At 49.7% G+C, this 25,865-nt stretch overlaps 1 protein-coding gene across 1 annotated transcript in view; it reads right to left on the bottom strand.

Annotated features, from left to right (window-relative positions):
• MDN1 (midasin AAA ATPase 1) overlaps positions 1 to 25,865 on the bottom strand; it is a 2,142,100-nt gene that overhangs the window by 1,588,065 nt on the left and 528,170 nt on the right. Inside the window, exons 33-34 of the mRNA XM_086926648.1 lie at positions 15,975 to 16,104; positions 14,768 to 15,022 (exon numbers count right to left, since the gene is read on the bottom strand). Of these exons, the coding sequence (XP_086782774.1) occupies positions 14,768 to 15,022; positions 15,975 to 16,104 (385 nt within the window). The remainder of the gene's footprint in view (positions 1 to 14,767; positions 15,023 to 15,974; positions 16,105 to 25,865) is intronic.

Genomic DNA, 25,865 nt, shown 5'->3' with positions numbered 1-25,865 from the left:
TACCCTTAAGAAATCTATTTACAATATTCCACAAATTTATTCCGTCTACAGGTATATACTGTTTTAGTGGAGGGACGTCTGGTTGCTAAGATTACATTACAGACTGTGGGGGGAAGGTCGAAGGCTGTAAACTGTCGCTGCCCAAACTCCACGCAAGGAGATGGAGGCTGGACAGGTTCGCGTGGGGGACCGTCACCTGTTCCTGTGACAGAAGATCCTCCTGAAGAGGCAGTCTGATCAGAGGATCGAAGGCCATGTTCAAAAGCTCAGGATACCAGACTCTTCGTGCCCTGTCCTGGGCCACAAGAATGACTTTTGCCTGGTCGTGCTTGTTCTTCTTCAGCACTGTGCGGAAGTGGTATAGGTGGAAAGGCGTAATGAAGACCGCAACTCTACTTGCGACGAAAAGCGCCGCAGAGCAAGTCCCACCTTGGAAATGCCAATGTGCAGAACTGAGGCCAATGAGCGTTATTATTGGTGGTGAACAGATCTAGCCAAGGCTGTCCCCACTGCTGAACGAGACCTTGCACCACCTCAGAGTGAAGACGCCATTCGTGATGTACGAGTTACTTACCTTCGGTAACGATCTATCTGGTAGAGACGATTCTAGCCGCAGATTCCAGGCGTCGTCCGCGAACATGACGTCAGCAAGGTCACATAAGACCCGCCCCAGCGCGCCTATGTTAGTTTTCTGCGGAGAACGTTTCCGCACCACAACGCGGACCAACCAGATAAAAAACTGAGGAAGCATGGGAACAGTGACTAACAACACCACCGAACCCAAGGCAGGGGGCAGGGGGGGGGGGGGGCGTGGTTGGGGGGCGTGGGGGAGAGAGAAAAGAAGAAAGAAAGAAGAAAGAAGAAAGAAGAAAGAAAGAAGAAAGAAAGAAGAAAGAAGGCGGAAGAAGAAGGAGAGAAGGAAGAAGAAGTCGTGGGCGCCGTGATGACGTCGTCGGAGTACTTAGATGTCGCCTCCGCATGCTGATGTCAGTTCTTAGACACAGCTTTTCTGCGCCAGAAACGCAGAGCTATGCTAAAAACCAACACTTGAGCCTTGAAACTAGGGTTCTAAAAGGGGATGACCTTAACCCTAGATATTGGTTCGCAGAACGGGGAGGATGGGTGGGTCGGTAAGGAATCTATCACTAACTAATGTCTCTTACAGATATATTGTTACAGAAGTAGTAACTTGTGCATCTGAAAGAGACACGTTAGTGATAGATTCCTTACCTTAGAATAGATACAGCAGCAATACCAACCCCGTGGTGGGCCTGCGAACCAATAATCACACCAGAAAGTCCTGGAGGACGGAATGGCCACAAAAACCATCCATCCGGACTTGGCTGTCCAGGCAATAGTGTCTTGCAAATGTGTGCAGCGAGGCCCACGTAGCTGCCTGGCAAATGTCCTGCAAGGGCACTCCTCGGCCCAAGGCAGTTGTAGTCGCCGTGGCTCGAGTGGAATGAGCCCTCAGCCCAACAGGGGGTTCCTTCTTAGCCAAGGAGTAGCACGCCTGGATACACAATATGATCCACCGTGGGATGGTCCGTTTGTGTACCGCTCTTCCCTTCTTAACGCCCACGTAACCAACAAAGAGTTGGTCGTCCACCCGGAACTGGCGTGTGCGATCTAGATAGAAAGAGAGCGCGCGTTTTGGGTCCAGACGGTGGAGCCTCTCTTCCTCTCTTGAGGGATGCGGAGGTGGAAAGAAGGTGGGCAAGGTGATGGACTGCCCGATGTGGAAGGCTGTGACTACCTTGGGCAGAAAAGGAGGGCCTTGTCCGCAACACAACCTTGTCCGGATGTACCGAAAGGAAAGGTGGTTTACAGGATAGAGCCTGGAGATCACTCACTCTCCTGGCAGAGGTGATGGCTACCAGGAAGGCAGTTTTCAAAGTAAGAAGGCGGAGAGGACAGTTGTGAAGTGGCTCGAAGGGAGCGCACATCAGAAAGGTAAGAACCAAGTTCAAGTCCCACTTAGGCATCACAAAGGGAACAGGAGGGTACGTATGTTTGATGCCCTTCAAGAATCGATTAACAATAGGGGACTTAAACAAAAAAGGTTGATCAGGCAACCTCAAAAAGGCTGAAAGAGCAGAAAGGTAGCCCTTGATAGTGTCCAGAGCAGAGCCCTGCTGGGCAAGAGAAAGAAGGAAGAGAAGAACCTCAGAAAGAGGGGCATGCCACTAATCTGTTCCACCTGCAGGCGTATACCGACTTTGTGGAGGGGCGCCTGGCTGCCAGAATGATGTTACAGACTTCAGGAGGCAAGTCAAATGGCCTCAACTGTCGCCGCTCTATCTCCAAGCATGGAGGTGGAGACTGGACAGGTTCGGGTGGAGGACCGTCCCCTGCTGCTGCGACAGAAGGTCCTCCTGAAGGGGCAGGCGGATCGGGGGATCGACTGACATACTGAGTAGCTCGGGATACCAGTACCTTTGTGCCCAGTCCGGAGCCACAAGGATGACTTGTGCCCGGTCGCGCTTGATCTTCTTCAGCAGTCTGGGCAGAAGTGGTATAGGCGGAAAGGTGTACAACAGACCGCAACTCCACTCGCGACGAAAAGTGTCTCCGAGCGAGTGCCGCCTTGGAAATTCCAACGAGCAGAACGGATGACATTGCGCGTTCTCTTCGTTGGCGAATAGATCTAACCAAGGCTCTCCCCACTGCAGAAAGAGACCTTGCGCCACGTCAGAGTTCAGCCGCCATTCGTGATCCATCATGCACCTGCGGCTGAGTTAGTCTGCCCTGAACTTGCCAGGTGTTGAACCACCAGGGTCACGTCGTGATGTTCCAGCCACTGCCAGAGGCGCAGAGCCTCCTGGCAGAGGGTCAACGACCCCACCCCGCCCTGTTTGTTGCAGTACCACATGGCGGTGTTGTTGTCCATGAACAACTGCACTACACTCCTCCGGACAGAGGGGAGGAATGCCTTCAGTGCTAGACGAATCGCCCGCAGCTCCAAAAGGTTGATATGGAGCCAGGAGTCCGCCGGAGACCAGAGGCCTCTGATCTCCGCCTCTCCCATGTGGCCTCCCCAGCCCTGGAGGGACGCGTCCGTCACAACTACGTGCTCCGGTTGGGGAAGGGAGAGGGATCTGCCGTTCACCCAATCGCGGTCCGTGAGCCACCACTGCAGCTGTCTCGCAGTGCCCTCCGAGATCAGGACATGGTCGGACAGGTTGCCTTGATGCTGGGCCCACTGAAACTTCAGGTCCCACTGCAGAGCCCGCATCCGCCAACGGGAGTGATGTACCAGAAGGATGCAGGAAGCCATCAGCCCGAGAAGACGCAGCGTCAACCAGACCGAAACTCGGGATAAAGGCTGAAAGATTGGAATCAGAGCCTGTATATCCCAAACCCGCTGTTTGGGTGGGTAAACCCGAAACTGCGCCGAGTCGAGAACCGCTCCGATAAAAAGGAGCTTCTGAGAGCACAGGTGCGACTTCGGCACATTGAAGGAGAACCCCAGCTGGTGCAAGAGGTCTGTGGTTGTCTGGAGGTGGCTGAAGACTGTCTCGGGCGAGCCCGCCTTCAACAACCAGTCGCCTAGGTAGGGGAATACTGAAACCTCTAACCTGCGCAGATGAGCTGCAACCACCGCCATCACTTTCGTGAACACCCGTGGGGCGCTTGTAAGGCCGAAGGAGAGCACGGTAAACTGAAAGTGCTCGTGGCCTACCGTGAACCGCAGGTAGCGCCGTTGGGCCGGCAGGACGGGGATGTGGAAATAGGCATGCTGCAAGTCCAACGCTACCATCCAGTCTCCTGGGTCCAGGGCAGCTAAGACCTGAGCCAGAGTCAGCATTTTGAACTTCTCCTTCCGGAGGAAGCCGTTGACGTTCCGTAGGTCCAAGATAGGGCGTAGGCCCATTTTGCCCTTCTTGGGTACCAGAAAGTAGTGGGAGTAGCAACCACGTCCTACTTCTGGCCCAGGAACGCGCTCGATGGCCCCCTTGGCAAAGAGGGCCTTAACTTCCTCCTGCAGAAGCCGCAAATGATCCCCCGATACGCGGTGGTGTTGTGGTGGCATGGCATGAGGAGTCGTCTTGAAGGGGAGGGAGTAGCCCCTTCGGACGTTCTGCAGCACCCACCTGTCCGAAGTGACAGTGCGCCAGTGACAGTGGTGATGGCGAACCCTGCCCCCCACTGGCGTCACATGGGCCGAAAAGCACGGAGTAGGAGGGTTTAGAGGCGGATGCTGCGGAGGAGGGTGTGGACTGGCTTCGCCGTTGTCCCCGACCACCTCCACGGCGATTTCTGTGAGAAGTTGGCATGATATATGATGTTCACTAGTTCTAGTGATCACCTTGTATCAGTCCAAACATCCTTATGGTGATTGGTTGTAAGTCAACCTTCTAGACCAGCTATCCTAGTAGCGTGGACAAAAGCAGTCTTTAGGCTAAACTCTTTATGGCATGTGAAGCCAGCTGTTTTACCACATATAACCTTTGAATACCAAATGAAAAGGACACCACACAGGTTGTTATGAAAATAAACAGTTATTTATTAACTAACATACACCTCTGAACTCTTTATGAGGTCAGAGGGCTAAGCACATGACAAACTCTTAGGAAAAATACACTCAAGTTGCACGATTTACAATGGTGCCCTAGGGGCACGACAAAACATATACTAAGTAAGTGGAATGTGAAAGTCAATTAAAGGAATGGAGCTGTCCAGAGGTTGTAGGATCGCTGGGACCACGCTATACTAACTTGAGGTAGGTAATAGGAGGCCCACGGATCGCATGTGCAGAGTGTGAACTCACACGCGAGATGCGTACAAACGTCTATGGACAGTACAGTTCAAAGAAAAGTGGAGTACGGACGTTCCTGACTAGAAAGGACTGAAACGACAATGGAACTGGACACTAGGAGAGTCAAGCTACCCTTGAGCACCGAAATGCTTGTGTTACCTCACCCACAGGGTGCATAGGTGCGAAGTGTCGGGTTTCCGCATCGAAGTCTATGGAGCCTTGAAGAAAGATGCTGCAGGCGACCAGGAGGAAGATGTCCGGTGCAATCCAAGGGTGGATTGGGGAAGAGAAGAACCTAAAAGCAGAGGGGACAATGTTCAAAGTCACTAGCCAGTGACTGGAGTGGAACCAGGAGTGGAACCAGATGTCGTCGTCGCAATCAGGTGAAGGTGGACGCTTGTCTCTGCAGCCACGTGGACCAGGTGGTGTCTTCGACGACCAGGATGGAGGCACGAGCTGTCCCACGCAGGCTCTCGCTTTCGGCGGTGTCGTCTCCGGTTTCTGGTTCAACAGGCCTTGGCAAAGGCAACCCACGCGGTGAGTGGAAACGGCGTCTGGAGTGGACCAGGAGGGTCCGGGGTGCTCCTCTTTTGGAAGGGAGCAAGGGCCAGTCTGGAGCAACCAGACCAGCAGTGAAGTTGTCGGAGTTCGTCGTCTAGGAGGCTACTAGCCAGCCGGCAAGTGACCAGACAACCCGTCGAGCAGCAAACAGGCAGAAGGGCTCCACGCAGATCTCGTGGATGCTGGAGGTCTGGTCTTCGGTGCAGGAGCTGCTCAGGGTCGGGGCTTCTCAGTCGCCAAAGCACTTGGACGAGGATACCTCTGAAGTCGTGCTGGAGCGAAGTGCTGCTTCTTTCAAGATGGCCGGTCCCACGTGTCTCGTCGCACCCACGGGTCTCAGCTCTGCTGCAGATGTGGGTTGAGGTCGGAGAGGTCTGGGAATCCGGGTCTCGTCGGGCTCTGAAGTCTGGATCCGGGCAGGAAGACGACAAAGGGAAGCCGCTGTACGGTGATGGTGCCTGCTGGTGCAGGGTGGACACTCCTTGCCCACAAGGGAGATTTCTTCTGTCTTCTGTGGAGCAGAACGTCGAAGTCCAGAGATTCTTCTTGTGAAGTTGATCAGGATAATCTAATTTGGAATGGGCCAGCTCCTACCTTTATCCGGCTAAAGGGGGCTGCACTACGACTAGGTCCATCCTCTGGGTGGGACCAGGAAGGGGGTGGTTACACCCCCTTTCCTTTGTCCGGTCTTGCGCCAGCTCTGGGGCTGGAGTGTCTGGGGTGGTGCTAGCACCTCCCAAGGCAGGAAACCCTTTGTCCGAGCCTCCCTCGCTGGAAGGACTCCCAGCAGCAGGAGGTCAGACTTGTGTCTGTGGTGGCAGCATCCATTTTGTGATGCTGAGGCTCGAGTTGACTTTAACCGGGGTTCACAGTTACGTACATGTCGTGTCCCTCTAGAAGGGTGGAATGCTACCCCCGTCGCCAGAATTGGCGAGGGGGTAGTATTCCAATTCGTACGACACCTTACTTCGACATGTTTTGATAATGCTATACCAAAGTTAGCATTTGACCGCGAGTTTCATAATGCACTTAAGAGTATATGGTATAGCGTTATCATGGAACAGCTATTAGGACTTGGTTCCGCAAGCTGCAAAGGGCTCAGCTCATGCCAGAGCACCATCTCACATAATTCCAAGCACTCTGCCTTCAGGATTGTTAAGGCCTGCCATAGGAGTGACTGATAGGAATCTATGTGTCCATTTTAGGGTTAGATATAGAGATACTATACCTAAAGCAAAGGGTGATTACGCCACCTTGCCCCAGCTGTCGTGCAGCCAGTTGTGTCAGATTTGGATGGCCAGCCATGGGTGGCATAATACATGCTGCAGCCCCTGGTAGGCCCTGGGTGCACCTATGCCCTGGGTACCTACGGTACTCTGTACAGGGACTGATAAGGTGACTCAGTATCCAATTGGGTATGCACCTAAGGTACATGGAATCCATTTTACAGAGAGAGCAGTGGGCCTGGGGTCCTGAATAGCAGGGCCCCAGGTCAACTAAGTCGAAAAACCAGCAAAAAGTTGGGGGCAACCATAGTCAGATATCCACCTTCCTACAATTGCCACGGCCACCACCGCGCTGGATGTTAGTCTGCGCCGTGTGGCTGGCAGCACGTGTGGCGGCGCCCCTTCCTTGGCCACGAAAGGAGCGAAAAGCACCCGTTTGCTGGCGCGGGCCGAGAGGCCCAAGGACTTGGCCGTAGCCCTGGAGTCCTTAAAGCGCTCAAGCGAATGGTCTGCCTTGTCGCCAAAATGGCGACGGCCATCAAACGGCATGTCCATCAGTGTGTTTTGGACATCGGCCGAAAAGTTGGCGGACCTCAACCAGGCATGGCGTCTAATTGCCTCCGTCGTTGCCACCTAGTGAGTCAGTGGTATCCAGCCCACACCGGATAGAATATCTGGCTGCATCCCGGCCCTCCACAAGAGCTTGGCCGAGTTTGGCCCGTACCTCCAACAGACACTCTGGCAGCACTTCCGCAACCGTATCCCAGAGAGTGGGTGTAGCGGCCCAAGATGCATGCGGTGTTGGAAGACCGCAGTCCCAGACTAAGGGAGGAGAAGACCTTTTTACCGTACATCTCGTACCTCTTGGATTCCCTGTCCGGCGGAGCCAACGGGAATGCGGTCTGGGAAGTGGATGCCTGGATGACCAGGCTCTCGGGTGGGGTGGGTGGACAGGTAAACCGGGTCGCCCGGGGCCGGGCCGGGCGGTGGCGTCTGGCCACGTTCCTATCTATGGGCGAACCCGTAGCGGGCCTGGACCAAGTGCCCAAAAGAACGTCGGTCAAGGCCTCATTAAACAGCAGCAGAGGCTCTGTCGGGCATGACAGCGGTTTAAGCACCTCAGTGAGTAGGTTGGTCCTAACGGCCGCGGCGGGGAGCTCAAGGCCCAAGGCCTTGGCAGCACTCAACACCACACAGTAGGTTGCCCCCTCATCCGAAGCCATGGTAGGAGGCGAGACAAAACCAGTGTCTGGAGAGGTGTCCAGACCACTGGCATCCCCAAGATCACCTGTCCAGTCCTCTTGAGACTGACACTCCCGGGTCAGAGGGTCCTCAGAACCCTACCAATACTCCTCATCACCCATCTCACCAAGCGCCGTCTAGAGCGGCGCCCAGCGGCGCCGTCCCGACGCCGGAACCGGAGCGAGGGAGTTATCGGGGACGGCGCCGCCCGAGGACGGCGCCGGAGGTGACACATGACGGACCGACGCCGGGGGAGTCGTAAGGTCCACCGGCGACGACCCGGATCCCGAAGCGGGTCCAGTGGAGTCCCGCGGCGCTGGGCCCGCAGAGCCCTGCGGCACCGGGCCCGAAGGCACCGGCGGCGTCGGGATCGTGTGGCCCTGCGGCGCCGGGCCCGAAGGCGCTGGCGGCGTCGGGGCCGAAGCACTCGACGGCGTCGGGGCCAAAGCCCCCGACCCGCTAGGGGCCCCAGACGGGTCCGCTGGGCCCGAAGGCGCCACGGAACCCGTCGGGGAAGAGAGGTTCCTCGCGGCCATGAGGAAGCGCTCATCTCCTCCGGCGTCGCGTCTTGCCCAGGGACCGGAGGGTGTGGAGCAGGCCGCGACGTCCCGCGACTCCGGCAGAGCCGCGTGGGCGGTGTCACCCGAACCCCCGGCCGCGTCGCGAGAGCGTCGGGGGAGTCAGAAGAGCGATGATGCCTCTTCGACTTCTTTTGTTTGTTACCTGACGACGACTTCGAGGCAGACGAGTGGTGCCAACTCCTGGAGCTGTGGTGGCTCCGACCCCGCGACCTGTCCCTCGACCTCCCGTGGAACCGGGACCGGGACCTCTCGCAGCGCGGGGCCGACTGCCAGAGTTTGAGTCGCCTGCGAGGCTGCTCCCGCCTGGCCTTCGAAGATAGGGCCCAGCAGTCGGGGCAGGTCTTGTCTTTGTGGTCGACGCCGAGACAGAGGAGACACAGACGGTGAGGACCGGTGACCGACATCGAGCGGTCGCAATCCTCACAGTGCTTAAATCCAGGCAACCCTACGGCACCGTTCGGAGTCGTTCCGACTTCGAAAAGATGATCAAAAATGATCCAAAAAGTTAGTCAAAAAGGGACTAGAAGTACTGCTTTTCCCAGATCTGCGCTTGCTGGCGTGGAAAAAAGAACTGACGTCAGCACGCAGGGGTGGCGTCCAAGTACTCCGACAACGTCATCACGGCGCCCATGACGCCGACGACGGACGCGGAGCCGCAGACGACGCCTACCGACGCGCAGGGGTACTGCTACGCAAAAGTTTCCGGATCCAGTCTGACGCCTGGGGATATTCTAAGGTAAGGAATCCATCACTAACGTGTCTCTTTCAGATCCCCGATGCAGGGCGAAATGCAAGTTGTCAGACAAGTGGGCCTGAAGAGGGTCTACTGAGTTGTCCATAAACCACTTGACAAAACTACTCCATCAGTCCAAATACACCATTTTGGTGGAGTATCTGCTGGCACATAAGATAACATCCACCACTTCGGGAGGTAATGGATAAAACGTTTAGGTCATCCCACTAAATCTCCACGCATGAAGGTAGAGGCTCTGGAGTTCGGAGTGCAGTACCTGACCCTGCATTTGTGAGGATCCCTACCCTGTGAGAGAGACCAAATGGGGGCACTGAAAGAGGTATAGGAGGTCTCCAAACCACACTAGTCATCGTCCATCAGAGGCCATCAAGTTAACTTGTGCCCATTTAAGACAAATCTTCCTCAAAACGCAAAGAACCAAGGAGAAAACACATATTGAAGCAGAAAGTTCCACTTCAAGTAAAACATGTCCATGAATGCTCCTGTAATGGATACTGGAGGCAAAGACCTTTGACAAGTGAGTGGTGTGTTAAGTGGCAAGGAGATCCACCAGGAGTGCCCCAAAGGCTGAAGATGTACTGAAATACTGCTTGGTGAAGTCTCCCCTCAGTCTGTAATGTACCACATGTTGTCTGTCAAGTTTTGGATAAATGGGCCACCAAGAAATGGTAGGAAGCATTAGAGCATCAGCCGAATCACCCGGAGCTTCAGTAGATGGATATGCGACATCTGTTCCTCCAGAGACCAAAGGCAACTGATCTCCAGTTCCTGCAGATGTGCTCACCACCATGGAGTGGAAGCATCTGTTATCACTGTAGCCACTGCCAGGGAGGGTTGAAACAGGTTTCCTTGAACCAGAACACTTCCACACTCCATCAAACCAAGTCTGCCACTGTGTCCCTGAAGGACATGATGGAACACCAAAGATCCATGCCACGTTGAGGCCACTGTTTGCAGAGGCACCAATGAAGGGCCGTCATGTGGCAGCATGCAAGAGTGACTAGCAGAATGCAGGAAGGCAACAGACCTAATAGGCATAAGACCATCAGAACTGGGACCTGTACCCCATCTTGAAGCCTCTGAATCATAGGATATATGTCCTGAACTCTCTATGGAGGGGAAAAGGATCACCTATGTGGCGTCACTTACTGCCCCTATGAACAGGATGCATTGAGAGGACAACAGGTGAGATTTGGGCATGTTGACTGAAAAGCCCAAGTCTAGTAGCAAGATTGCTGTGACCTGCAGGTATTGCAACACCATCTCTGGAGAAGTGGTTTTGAGAAGCCAGTCATCCATATGATAGAACACTGGGATTTAGGATTTTACATGGCCAGCGACCACAGGCATCATCTTCGGGAAGACCCATGGAGCAGAGGTTAGACCCAAAAAGACTGCAAACTAATAGTGTGCTGATCTGATGATGAAGTGAAGATACTTCCTGTGTGACAATAGTCAGTACACAGAAATACATGTCCTGCACGTCTACAGACACCATCCAGTCTTCCACTTACATTGGAATTAACACCTGAGCGTGAGACAGTATTTTGAACCTCTCCTTCTTGAGGAATCTGTTAGAAACCTGAGGTCCAGGATGTGCTGAAAGACACCGTTCTTCTGGACCAGGAAGTACCAGGAGAAGCAACCATGGCATTGTTTCTGTTCTTGCATCATCTCCAATGCTTCATTTTGTAGGAAGATCTCTGCTTCCTGTTAAATAGAAAATCAAAGCTGGGCCGTTGAAATAATGGTAGAAAACGAGGAATGGGTGGAGGATCCTACTAAAAAGGTAGGGCACATCCCCTTTTCCATAATTTTTAAGATTCACTGGTCTGAAGTGATCGCCCTTCAAGCCTGTGGAAAGGAGGATACCTGTCCTTCAACTAGCATCCTGTGTTCTAACAAGAGGAACTAAGGCTTCTTACTGCAGTGGCTGGGCATTAGGAAAAGAAGGGAGGGAGAGGTAGGTACTCAGTGTCCACCCCTGCTGTATCCCTGGTATTGGCTTTAGAGCACAATGGCTCACAGTGCTGCTGAGTGACTGGAGTGTGTTTGCCTGGAAATGAAAAACCTCTGGTGAAGCCACAACACTTTTTGAACTGACAGTAATTCTTCTGTTGAGGTTGTAGGCAAAGTGATCTTGCAACAGTCTTGTTCTCGTTGAATCTCTTGAGAGCAGAATCCGCTATTGCACCAATGAGACGTCAGCTATCAAAGAGGAGGTCTATAAGAGTGGACTGCATGTCCTATGAGAATACAGACTTTCTCAACCAATTATGGAGACGCAGGGAGAAAGATGTTCCTATGCCTCGAGCCACAAAGTCTGCTGTGTTAAGACCAGAATGAATTACCAGCTACGCAGCTGTTTGACCTTCCTTTACAAGCTTTGTGAACTACGGTTGAAGATGAGCTGGCAAGTTAAGGATCACTAACTTGGCCATGTACTAGTGGGCGTGCATATCAAGTCCTAAGAGGACGGTCATGTGGAGGTACTTTAGAGCCATAATACCAGCTAAGAAGGATTTATTTGCTAATTGCTCTATTTTCTTGGCCTCTGTCAAATGGAGTGGTAGGGAATGCAGCACCCAGACAGTCTGGAAGAGCATGATGCATGCATGACAGTACTCTCTGGTATTTGGTGTGATGATAAAACCGCTGGGTTGTTAGGAGCATGTCAATCTTCTCACCACCAACCTATTAACTACTGTACAGAAGGTGGGAAAATCCCAAACGCCAGAATTGGCTTAGTCAGAGCTTCATTCAAAGGCAACAATGGCTCTGCAGAGAAGACCGTAGAGTGCAATACCTCCTTCAATAGGTATACTATGGTAAGACTATGGTCTTATTGGAGGGAAATTGGGAAATTGGGAAATTGATGGTCTAGGGCCTCTGTTGTCTTACATACAAACGCTCCTTCTCTGGAATGGCACCTAGGATCTGGAATGCACTCCCGCCAGAAACCAGGCTTATCCCGTCCACTATACTCTTCAAGAAAGAGGTGAAGGCCATCCTTATGGCTAAATACACCTAAACACTATTGATACTGGAACAATGACAGCATTTGGCTCCCACATTATCGGCCTCAATAACCTGCAACACACCCACTACTGACTAATGCTCTGCCTTCAACATTGTGTTTACTCACCCTCTGGGGTGCTATAATCTTATCCTTGTAGACACTGTACGGTTTCCATATTATTGTTTCTTGATTGCTATTACTCTGTATACGCTTGTATGATTGATACCCTATTTTTGCAACTCACTGTCTACGGAATCTCATATTGATTTAAGAGTCTTGTCTATCCTACCTACTGTTTCTGTAAAGCGCTCTGATATCTGCAAAGATCTTGTTCGCGCTATATAAAACTTTAAAAATAAATAAATAAATAAATAAATAAGGTGAAGTGTCCAGAACACTTGAGTCTCTCCATTATAACTGAATACACATCTTCGCCATCTGTATCATGGAAGGGCTCTTCACATGGATCAGAGTCTCCAAAGAAGTATCACTGCTCTTCTATGATGCACTGGGTCATGCAGAGTTTGCTGCGGTGCTGTTGGCTGTGGAGCCGGTGGAGTCAAATTATGGCATCATCAATTGCTGTTCCGATGAAATCAACTGTAGAGAATGTTGGTCTGGTGCACAGAGGAACGAGCCTGAAGGTATAGTGAGTGGGTGTTGCGTCAGTTGTGCTCCAATACTGAGGCAAGAGCTGAAACCGGAGACAGAGTTGGAGCAAGGGTTACAGGAGAAAGAAGGAAAGGAATCTAAGAATATGGTTTTGGCAGTGACCCAACAGCATATCAGATAGGAACTGTGAGGCTAAAAGGAGTGTCAGACGAGACCATGGTCAGTCAAAAAGACATTAAGCATCGTATTGAGAAAAGGTGTTGGATATGTTATGTCGCTGGAGAATTCGGTGCATGACTGACCAGGCTCGGGCTCGGTGTCATTGTCGCAAGAGGTAGTGGTTTCCTGATATGTACCTCGTCCAAGAGTGTAGCAGGCGTCAGATCTTCTATACAAGGTTCCTCAAGCTATGCTTCCGAAGAGGAGTCCTGTGTAGTGGTTGAATGTTGTGGTATCTTACCTTTGGAGAGGTGGCATTGCACAGAGTCATGTCATCTCTTTATATGTTTTCTTCAGGAAGATGGCTGTGACTCTGGGAGGAGGGGGGGATCTCTATCCTAGTCTGAATTTCTGCTTGGCACAATAGGGGGAGCGCTTTAAATGGTGTTATCCTTCTGCTGCGCCTAGAGGAGGCTGGTGTTACCGGCACTGCTCTCGAGTGGTTCCGGTCGTTCTTAACCAACCGGGCCTTTAGCGTGACCGTCCCGCCTTATCAGTCCAAATTCCATCCGTTGAACCTGGGCGTCCCCCAAGGCTCCTCGCTGAGCCCTACGCTGTTTAATCTTTACGTAAGGCCGCTAGCTGAGGTTGTCAAACAATGGGGTATGACCATGGTGTCATATGCCGATGACACCCAGCTAGCGGTCACGATCAGCGGGGATGCCGAAGTCGACGCTCCCAGGTTTCAACAAGGACTGAGGGCGGTCGCCAGCTGGATGACGTCCAATTGTCTTCAGCTAAACGCTAGTAAGACCGAGGTCATGGTATTTGGTAGACAGCCGGAACTGTGGGGAGAGAGATGGTGGCCGGAGGAGTTGGGTCCTGCTCCCATCCCAGTCGCCGAGCTTAAGAACCTCGGGGTCTGGCTGGACCCCTCCCTTACGTTTGCATGCCACACTAAACGCACGGCTGCATGCTGCTTCGGCATCTTGCGTGGGCTCCGTCCTGTGCTAAAGTTCTTCGATGCCCCCACCAGACCGGTTTGTATGTGGCAGAGATCGGGCGCCTGCAAAGTATCCAGAACGCCGCAGCGAGAGCGGTGGTAGGCCTCCCAAGATTCTGTCCTACCTCCAGCACCATACGGGCGCTGCATTGGCTTCCGGTGGCTCAGCGGATTCAGTTTAAGGTCCTCTGCGTCGCCTATAAGATCTTGAAGGGGTCCCCGGCAACGATCCTTACGACCCTCCTGGCCAACTACATCCCATCACGACCCTTAAGATCGACAGACCTCGAATTGGCCGTGGTGCCGCGCTTTAAGCGAAGTAGGGCCGGTGGACGCTCATTTCGAGTGCGGGCCGCTGCTTTGTGGAACTCCTTACCCCCGGCAATTCGCGCTATGAGCGATTTGCTTTCTTTTCGTCGCGCTGTGAAAACGTTTTTATTCCCTTAGTTGTATGCTGGTGTTGTTTTATTTAGTTGTGTTGTGTAGCTGCCTTGTCGGGCGCCAGGACGCTCCTTAGCTGGAGCATCTGTGCGCCAAATAAAAACCACATAACATAACATAACATAACATAACCTCTGAGGCCGAAATGAAGCCAGTGCCACCTACTGGCACAAAAACTTTACGAATTCCGTTGGGCATCTGGCATATTCCAAAGTCGACAAATTTGTAAATATCAAGTATCCCTCAGAAAAATCAAAATAGTAAAGCAAACTTTTCAGCTATGTCCCTAAATAAACACTCATACCATTTGCAACTGAAAATCATGAATTCCTTTAAAAGGCAACATAATTAAAAGTATTAAACTCAATGTGCTTTCTTCCAATAAACACTTTGAATAATGCAGAACAAACCTGCTCCTAGTCCATCAATGTACACAAGGCATGCTGCATGAACAAAGGAAGATACAGGAGATAACCGAGAATGATCTGGCTCCTCAACCTCCATTTCCTCAGCATTTTCATGTGGCTCTTCATCATCTTCCATCATTACATTCATAAAGTTTACCCAGGACAAGACATCTCGAACACTGAAAATGCATCGTCTTCCAAACTCTTGGTTCATGAGCCACTCAATGAAGTCCATCATGAGCGCTGCTATGTCCGCTCCTGAAACAGAGGTGTTCCTAAATTAGCAAATTAACTGTCGTAATCTCCAAACAGCAAATCAGATTTTACAAGAAAATGTCTATGAACATTCTTACCCTCAGGTAGGCACCCAGAAGAATGGCTGGACACAGTTAAATCTTATCAACAATGTGTCCAATGTGCAGCACATTCAGATGTTTTCTAATATTTGTTAAAGAAAGTATTACACAGCAGCATCCCAAATCCTCTATTAATTTTATGCACATAGATACAATTCCTTCATTATTTCACCATGTTCCTCCTACAAGGTGAAGAAACTGCTCCACTTCACAGATAAGTGGTGTGTTGCTAAGTCAATGTAACAAGCACTCAAACAATGGGGCCAAAAGGACACAGACACACAAACCATTAAAAATATATATATATGTTTTGCTTAAACGTTTACCACAATGGGCAGTACTTCAAAACATTACAATTTGGTGACTCAATATGTAACCAATTCTTAGAATTCTTCAGCTCAAACAAGACCCAATGACGTTCTTTCATCCCAACTCGGTTACATGGATAAGCAAATCAGAAAACTGACAGCTGAAACGTATCCGCAAATAAAGCCAGAAAAATGGAGGCTCTGTTATAGAATCTGAGTGACTGCAGTAAACAAACCTAAGAGAACCCAAATGAAATCCATATGCTTAATTCTGGCTGTGCTTGATATATTCTAATTTCGAAAGGTTGTATTAGGTTAAACATATGTTATATTAAATGGTGATGGTTTGAGAACATTTACAAACTCAGTGATATACCTACCACAATATCTTATTTAGCCAACATTTCAAAATTAAAGACACAATCTTTTTGAAATAACAACAGGTGTGACGCACCAGCCAGAGTATGTCCAATTAAAGGGAAAGAGCCTTTACCTCCAACCCAATAAGGAAAATAGCTTAGATTGAGTCAAATGAACAAATATTACCTTTATGGTCAATCCCATCAAGAGACAGTCCAGGCCGCAGGTTATGCTTGATAATTTCTATGAGATCTTCACGACTGTTGCTTTGGGGACACCAGATTTCAGTAAATCTGTTGCGAAGTGCTGGGGACAGCTACAGAGAAAAGTCCGAACCAAATGTACTGGTTAGGAAGGCAGCTTTGTACAAAACTAAAGTATGTCACAATGACTGAAAAAGATGATCAAATCGGATGACAAAATTGAAATTGGCAAACCATCACTAGCATAAAGAGGGACTTATCACTCCATTATCAGGAGACAAAAACAAGTGTATCAAACTTTTACAGTTCAATATCCTCTACCTGTTGTGTGTTAGTCTAATGAAAACATCTGTGCTGGACATGGATTTACTTACCCATACCCTGTTAGCATCTGTTTGTTGCATGTAGTGTTGTAGATTCACATGCTCTGCATACGCCTATCATCTAGTGTTGGGTTTAGACTGTTGCAATTTGTTTTTCCTCAAAGATATCTTTCAATTCACAAAGATGTGGTGATTCCTCCTCTAACCATGAACACTCATGGACACCAACTCCATTTTTAGATCGCTTTTTGTGCAATGGGTAAGAGTAGGTATTGAGTAGTGAGTAGATTAGGACAGTGGTCATGGGTATGGTATATGTAATTTTTAACGTTGAAGATATCTGTAGCAAACCATGGCTTCAAGGAGGAAGGTAGGCGCATGTGAATCTAAAACACTACATGCAACGAACCGATGCTCACAGGGTAAGTAACAATTTGTTAGTAGCTTGTGTCACAGTAGATACACATACTCTGATTCAACTATTGAGCAGTACTTCCAAAAGCAGAGGCTAGCCAGTGGATGGTACTGATGTTTCAAACAGAGTTCAGAGGACAGTTTGACCAACTTTAGCTTGTTGCCTTGCAAGCATATCCACACAATAATGGTTTGTGAAGGAATGTAGATTGGACCATGTGTCAAGTATACATATTTCCACTATGGATATGTTCACAAGAAAAGCAATAGTGTTGCCCAGCTTGTGAGTGTAATGTGACCTGGGGTAAGAAGGTAGGGTTAATTTATCTTTAGGGTAACCGGTTTCGTTGCATTTAAGAAACTATCTGGTGATATCTGCCTTAGAAGTTATATGACCTTTATGAGGTTGTAAAAAGGCAACAAAAAACTTAACATCTTGTGGAAGGACTTGGTACTATCCATATAATACATGAGAGCAAGCTTGATGTCAAGTGTGTGAAGTACACAGAGTCAGGTTGCAGAAAGAAGACTAGGAGCTAGATTGTTTAGTTAAGGAGTGTGAAGAAATAGGGTGGGGTGTGTTATATGGTGTGGTTGTGCAACCTCGTTGTGTTATACACTTAGCAAACATTTTAGGACCAGTAGGTTTCACTTGTTACACCTTTAGCTCAACCCTGGATAAGTGTGGCTCTGAACAGTCAGACTTACACAAAGGTACAAGTGTAAAGCATTTAAACAGCCCAAAACAACTGGAAATTAAATACACAAGACACCCAAGAAATCCAACACCAGTTTATAAAAATAGATTATATTTTTATGCATTTTAATAAACATGTTATTCAGCGCCACGATACCCAATGGTGAACATGCGCTTTAAAAATACACGTTATTTCATGTTAGGTACAATAAATATGCACTTGTAACTTAACCACAGACAAGCATTGGCATATTCCACTAATATGATGAATAAACTTTTTAAAGAAAAACCTGGGTAAGTATCAATATGGTTACTTTTAGTTACTTTAGGTGACAAACTCCGGCAGGGAGCCAGCCAGTCAGGAGAACTAGCTAGGCCCTCAGAAACAATTACCTCGAGGAAAGGAGAGTCTTCAGTCAGTTCCAGGCATTGTATACACTTGCCATACACTCCAATAGAAGTGGTCCTGATGCATGGGACTCAAAATGATGAAAATGCTCAAAGATGCTGTGGATGAGAGGCGAGCGACGGGGGACTACCTGCAACTACTCCTTGGTCTACGGGCTTAGTGAAGCAGTCCTTGCCACAGGGACCAACGCCCCTCAAGTGCCTTTCGAGTCTGACAGAAGTCCAGTAGCCACTGGGCTACTAGTCGTCTGGTATTGCGGTCACAGTAGACTCCTTTCTTGGCCGATAACTTACCTTCTCGGCAGCCAAGCTGCACTTTCCTGGGTCCAGCAGACTCAAGGGCAACCTTTGAGCTTCAGGACCTTGTCCCAGGAGCGGCGATCTGAAGATCAGGGATATCAACTCGCCGCAGCAGGCTTCTTCAGCTGTTATGGCCCTCTATTGCAAACAGGAGATCAATCAACTGAACCTTGGATAATCGTGTTTCGTCTGGGATCAGGAGTCTAATTCTCCACAAGCAGGACACAGCAAACCGAGTCCCTTCTTCTTTGCTAGCCACTAGGTTCAGAAGATGCAGAAGGTCAATCTTTCTTCGGTCCTTTTCTCCAGTCCAATGAGATCAGAGTTCTAGGAGCCTGCACTGCCTCTTTTATGCCCAGAAAATGACCTCAGGGTAGGATGCGGTCAGTAGCCAATGGGCTATAAGGTTCCGTCCCTCCTGGTGACCACTTCATGGGAAGTGTGTTATCGGTCTATCCGGGCATTCTCCATTCTGCCCACTCTTAAGGTGGCAGAACCTGTCTCAGCGTTTACAGCTCCCTAGCCCAACCCAGAGGTGTAGCTATCAAAGGGACGACACAGCCCTCAAACACCAGTGTGGCAACTGGTTTCCCCGCTCTGTCCCCAGTGCTGGTCTGGCAGCCTAAACAATAGAGCAGTCCCTCTCCCAAGTGTTTCCCATTTACCATTCTAAGCTTCTTGAGCTCACCTTTTGAGCCACTACTCAGGTGGCTTCTTGGTAGGAAGAGGTAGCACCTTCCCCCACTCAGGATTCTATTGCGTCCTTTCCTGGGAGTCATATGCACAGCTCCCAAGGAGGTCAAAATGCTGTCTCAGGGACACACCCTGTGTGCAATCATAAACAGGCACAGGAGACTTTGGGCAACAAAGTGGCAATTTTGAAAAAGTTGCACACTGCAAAATGTTACATTAATTTCGACTTGGGCATCAAAATTCGGGCTAAAGTAACAAGAAGACACCTTACAGCATCAACTTTACTAGTCCCTGTCAGAAGCTGAGTTGTCAGCCTGTAACTCTTCACTTGCCAACGAGGCAACTAGCATTTTCAACAATAAAAATTACAATTGCAGGGGGCGTGGTTTGGACGCCTGTGAAGATGGCGGCTTGAGCCTTAATCCCCTCCCGGCCCGCAGCTTCTGACCTGACGAAGTCCCACCCAAGTTTTGAATGCTTTCTGCAGGTCTTCTTTGGTGTTGAGGCCAGTGGTAGCGATTCCTAGTTCTTTGCAGAATTCCTTTAGTTCTTTGTGCGTGTAGTCCTCTAGTTGTTCTACACGGAATGCCGTACTTGGGTCGGCTTCAATGATACTCATGGTGGGTTTTTTTGTTGTCTCTGCTTGGTAGTGCGTTAGTCGTGTACTGTACGATCTCTAGATTGCGGCTCGTATCCCGTCGCTTGCCACCAATGTTAGAAGGCGACCTCAGGGGAGGGCAGGAGTGTACCTGACCGCCCGGGGCCCCTCCTCCCTAGGTACGAAGACGAGCACTGGAGGGAGACTTCTCAGGGGGAAGAGTCTCGAATCTAGGATCGTACACACCACACAAGCACCACACGACAAAGACACCACACCGTAGCTTCTTAACCCCTTGCCTGCCGATGACGGAACCGCTCCGTCATCGGCTGCGGTGGCGCTGTGCTGATGACGGAGCGGTTCCGTCATGGCATGCTCGGAGCGCCTGCGCGGCGTGAATTCCGTGCCTGCGCTGAGCGTTCCATTGAGCGGGGCGGGCCATGACGGAACCGCTCCGTCATAAGCACAGCGCCACCGACGCTGGTGACGGAGCGGTTCCGTCACCAGCATGCGGCCGCCGCCCCGCCCCCTTAGCACTGCGGCGGAATAGCCGCCGCAGTGAAGGGGTTAAGAACGTTTCTTTATCTCGTGATTCAAGGGATCAGAGAAAGCTGGTAGTTACAAGTGGAGCAAGAGCTCAAGGAGTCTCGGTCAGAGTAGGGGTAGCGGGACAGTCTTATAGGATCAGTGTCAATATTGTTGCGTATCCGGCGCACAGCTCTCAGAATAATCACATTCTATGGAAGAATAACAAGATCTTTATCTCTCAGGACTGCAGCAAAGAGAAGTTAAATGTCAGGAAAGGCTTTCTCGCTCTTAGACCTAAACTGAGTTCCATGAACTACCAATTTGGATTTATGGGGCCTACAAGATTCCTCCAGGGAAAACCCCAGGTTTTTGTGGATCCTCTGCAATTGAAAAGATTCCTTGATGGACCCGACAATGCCTCTATGGACACTGCAACGCCAAGCTCATCTGGCACTGGTTCAGGCACCTGAATTCCTCTTTTTGTCTAACAAATTCTACATCCTCTGCTCAGTTGCTTTAAGGTTCAATTGCCCTAAGACTGTTCTAAATGCTGTTTTAACGCCACTTTCAGGGCCTAACGTAATCATCTCATTGTTATCAATGTTTCATGGTTCTGGCAGTCCACACAAGTTCATTTTACATAGCAGTTCACATTGCAATTTGTTTGTTGTAATTTCAGACTACTACTCGCTACATACATAATGTGACTTATGTTTACAGGTGTGTTCCGAGCAATAGTATATCTTCAGTTTTCCACTGAACGACTTAGTAAGAAGTAATCACACCTTCATCTAGTTTTAGTATTTGTTTGCTGTACTTTCAGACTGCTACTCCCTACATACATAATACGACTTGTGTTTACAAGTGTGTTCGAGCTATGGTATATCTTCAGTTTTCCACTGGACGACTAAGTAAGGAGTAATAACACCTTCGTCTAGTATTAGCAATCAAGTATAGCGTACTGATCCCTTAATGTTCAAACCTTCTAAAAGGATTAATTCAAGTTTTATACATACGATTGAATATATTGAATATATGCAACAGTTATTATGATCCTTTCTAGCAAGCACCCCAGCTTGCTTCATGCCTAGTTTAACTGTGGTTAAATGTGGTTCTCGAAACCCATGACTAGTTGTGTTATACATGATTTAACTACTGTCATGGGAGTGGAGCTATTTTCCCCGTGTCACCATGTTAACTGGTTACTTGTTAGGTAGGGTGGGAAGGTTGGGGAGTGGGATTCGGGCCTTCATTATGGTTTCTTCTTTTCCTTTTGCTCTTATGTTTTACTGCCTGATCTTAATATTGTACTCTTGCTGGATGTGCTCTAAAAACAGATCTTTACCACTGTCGCTAGTACCGTATGTTGGCATAGGAAGCCTTAAACACACATATGCTTTAACTAGAGTTGCCAAGGAAGCTCCCTTAGAACTAGCAATTGTACTGTAAATGTGTGTGTTTTGTAAAGCGCACTGCTACCCAGAGGCGTCCTGGCGCTATAGACCGCTGGGGAACCCGTCCTGGCTTTCCCTGTGAGATGTTCCCTCCTGGGTATCTCCAAGGTGAAACCAGGCATCCCCCGCGTTTGTGGGGGGCCGTTGTGGAGATGAGGCAAGCTAATGCCCAGAGTTGCCGAGTGTGATCCCAGGTTAGAGTAGGCACCGAGGCGAGAATTATCGAGTCCGCTGACCCTGGTTCACGACCCTGCCGCGTCGGGAATTGAACCCTGGTCCCGGGCCGTCCTCTGCTTTCGGGTCTGCCGCTTCTAACCAGTGAGCCACACCACTCCATTATAACTGCACTATGCTGCATCCCAAATGAGCCTCATTACAACAACTGTTCCAAATGGTACTTGCACATAGCGGTTCTTTACCACCAATATCCTCCACTGACAACATGTCACGTAAAAACGAAAATCTGAAAATTGTTTCACTAAATGTTAAGGGTATCAACCATCCGGTCAAAAGGAGGAAGATACTGGACTATCTCTATAAACAAAAGGGTGACATTATTTTACTACAATTTAATTCACTCAAGAATAGGACTTATAGCGATGTAGTGGGTTCTTAAGCATTAGGGAAAACAAGCATTGGAAATGCAATAGGTCTCGGATTTATTTGAGTTAGAGCTAATGGCATTGTAAATGGCAATGTGTTTTAGCCATGTGGTGTGTAATGGAATTATGTGGTGTGTAATGGAATTATGTGGTGTGTAATGGAATTATGTGGTGTGTAATGGAATTATGTGGTGTGTAATGGAATTATGTGGTGTGTAATGGAATTATGTGGTGTGTAATGGAATTATGTGGTGTGTAATGGAATTATGTGGTGTGTAATGGCACTCTGCACTCTGCACTCTGCACTCTGCACTCTGCACTCTGCACTCTGCACTCTGCACTCTGCACTCTGCACTCTGCACTCTGCACTCTGCACTCTGCACGCTGCACGCTGCACTCTGCACGCTGCACGCTGCACGCTGCACGCTGCACGCTGCACGCTGCACGCTGCACGCTGCACGCTGCACGCTGCACGCTGCACTCTGCACGCTGCACTCTGCACTCTGCACTCTGCACTCACCACTCTGCACTCACCACTCTGCACTCACCACTCTGCACTCACCACTCTGCACTCACTACTCTGCACCACTCTGCACTCACCACTCTGCACTCACTACTCTGCACTCACTACTCTGCACTCACTACTCTGCACCACTCTGCACTCACCACTCTGCACTCACCACTCTGCACTCACCACTCTGCACTCACTACTCTGCACTCACTACTCTGCACTCACTACTCTGCACTCACTACTCTGCACTCACTACTCTGCACTCACTACTCTGCACTCACTACTCTGCACTCACTACTCTGCACTCACTACTCTGCACTCACTACTCTGCACTCACTACTCTGCACTCACTACTCTGCACTCACTACTCTGCACTCACTACTCTGCACTCACTACTCACTACTCTGCACTCACTACTCACTACTCTGCACTCACTACTCACTACTCACTACTCTGCACTCACTACTCACTACTCTGCACTCACTACTCTGCACTCACTACTCACTACTCTGCACTCACTACTCACTACTCTGCACTCACTACTCACTACTCTGCACTCGCTACTCACTACTCTGCACTCGCTACTCTGCACTCGCTACTCACTACTCACTACTCGCTACTCACTACTCACTACTCTGCACTCGCTACTCACTACTCTGCACTCGCTACTCACTACTCTGCACTCGCTACTCTGCACTCGCTACTCACTACTCTGCACTCGCTACTCACTACTCTGCACTCGCTACTCACTACTCTGCACTCGCTACTCACTACTCTGCACTCGCTACTCACTACTCTGCACTCGCTACTCACTACTCTGCACTCGCTACTCACTACTCTGCACTCGCTACTCACTACTCTGCACTCGCTACTCACTACTCTGCACTCACTACTCTGCACTCACTACTCACTACTCACTACTCACTACTCACTACTCACTACTCACTACTCACTACTCTGCACTCACTACTCACTACTCTGCACTCACTACTCACTACTCACTACTCACTACTCACTACTCACTACTCACTACTCTGCACTCACTACTCACTACTCTGCACTCACTACTCACTACTCTGCACTCACTACTCACTACTCTGCACTCACTACTCACTACTCACTACTCTGCACTCACTACTCACTACTCACTACTCTGCACTCACTACTCACTACTCACTACTCTGCACTCACTACTCACTACTCTGCACTCACTACTCACTACTCTGCACTCACTACTCACTACTCACTACTCGCTACTCACTACTCACTACTCACTACTCACTACTCACTACTCACTACTCTGCACTCGCTACTCACTACTCTGCACTCGCTACTCACTACTCTGCACTCGCTACTCTGCACTCACTACTCTGCACTCACCACTCTGCACTCACCACTCTGCACTCACCACTCTGCACTCACCACTCTGCACTCACTACTCTGCACTCACTACTCTGCACTCACTACTCTGCACTCACTACTCTGCACTCACTACTCTGCACCACTCTGCACTCACCACTCTGCACTCACCACTCTGCACTCACCACTCTGCACTCACTACTCTGCACTCACTACTCTGCACTCACTACTCTGCACTCACTACTCTGCACTCACTACTCTGCACTCACTACTCTGCACTCACTACTCTGCACTCACTACTCTGCACTCACTACTCTGCACTCACTACTCTGCACTCACTACTCTGCACTCACTACTCACTACTCTGCACTCACTACTCACTACTCTGCACTCACTACTCACTACTCTGCACTCACTACTCTGCACTCACTACTCTGCACTCACTACTCACTACTCTGCACTCACTACTCACTACTCTGCACTCACTACTCACTACTCTGCACTCGCTACTCACTACTCTGCACTCGCTACTCTGCACTCGCTACTCACTACTCACTACTCGCTACTCACTACTCACTACTCTGCACTCGCTACTCACTACTCTGCACTCGCTACTCACTACTCTGCACTCGCTACTCTGCACTCGCTACTCACTACTCTGCACTCGCTACTCACTACTCTGCACTCGCTACTCACTACTCTGCACTCGCTACTCACTACTCTGCACTCGCTACTCACTACTCTGCACTCACTACTCTGCACTCACTACTCACTACTCACTACTCACTACTCACTACTCACTACTCACTACTCTGCACTCACTACTCACTACTCTGCACTCACTACTCACTACTCTGCACTCACTACTCACTACTCTGCACTCACTACTCACTACTCACTACTCACTACTCACTACTCACTACTCACTACTCTGCACTCACTACTCACTACTCTGCACTCACTACTCACTACTCTGCACTCACTACTCACTACTCTGCACTCACTACTCTGCACTCACTACTCACTACTCACTACTCTGCACTCACTACTCACTACTCACTACTCTGCACTCACTACTCACTACTCTGCACTCACTACTCACTACTCTGCACTCACTACTCACTACTCACTACTCGCTACTCACTACTCACTACTCACTACTCGCTACTCACTACTCTGCACTCGCTACTCACTACTCTGCACTCGCTACTCACTACTCTGCACTCGCTACTCTGCACTCGCTACTCACTACTCTGCACTCGCTACTCACTACTCTGCACTCGCTACTCACTACTCTGCACTCGCTACTCACTACTCTGCACTCGCTACTCACTACTCTGCACTCGCTACTCACTACTCTGCACTCGCTACTCACTACTCTGCACTCGCTACTCACTACTCTGCACTCACTACTCACTACTCTGCACTCACTACTCACTACTCTGCACTCACTACTCTGCACTCACTACTCTGCACTCACTACTCTGCACTCACTACTCTGCACTCACTACTCTGCACTCACTACTCTGCACTCACTACTCACTACTCTGCACTCACTACAAGACGTTCAATTCTACGGAACTCTATAAAAGCTAACCCAGAAAACGCATCCCTTGGTCAGGGGAAAGGTAGAAGAGGCAGCATTTCACAACATCAAAGAAGCACTACTACAAAATACAACTATGGCATACTTCGATCCTGCCAAGGAGACAAAGCTTATATTGGAAGTCAGCCCCATCAGACTAGAAGCTGTCCTACTACAACCACTGGAAGGGATGAATGAAGGGCGATTGTCTTTGCAAGCAGTGCACTAACCAGTACAGAGAAATGCTTTGCGCACATACGGAAGGATTCCCTTACCATCAAATGGGCTTGTGCACACTTCCACCTATAACTGTATGGACGGTCCTTCAAAGTATCCACCAACCCCAAACTCATCACACCAATAGGGTACTAGCCTGAATGCACAAATGTGGCTGACTACCTT

Source organism: Lissotriton vulgaris, chromosome 6 (assembly GCF_964263255.1).
Source record: "Lissotriton vulgaris chromosome 6, aLisVul1.2, whole genome shotgun sequence".
NCBI lineage: Eukaryota > Metazoa > Chordata > Amphibia > Caudata > Salamandridae > Lissotriton > Lissotriton vulgaris.
Note: the sequence above shows the minus strand (reverse complement) of the source record. Positions and strands in the feature narration are given on the sequence as shown.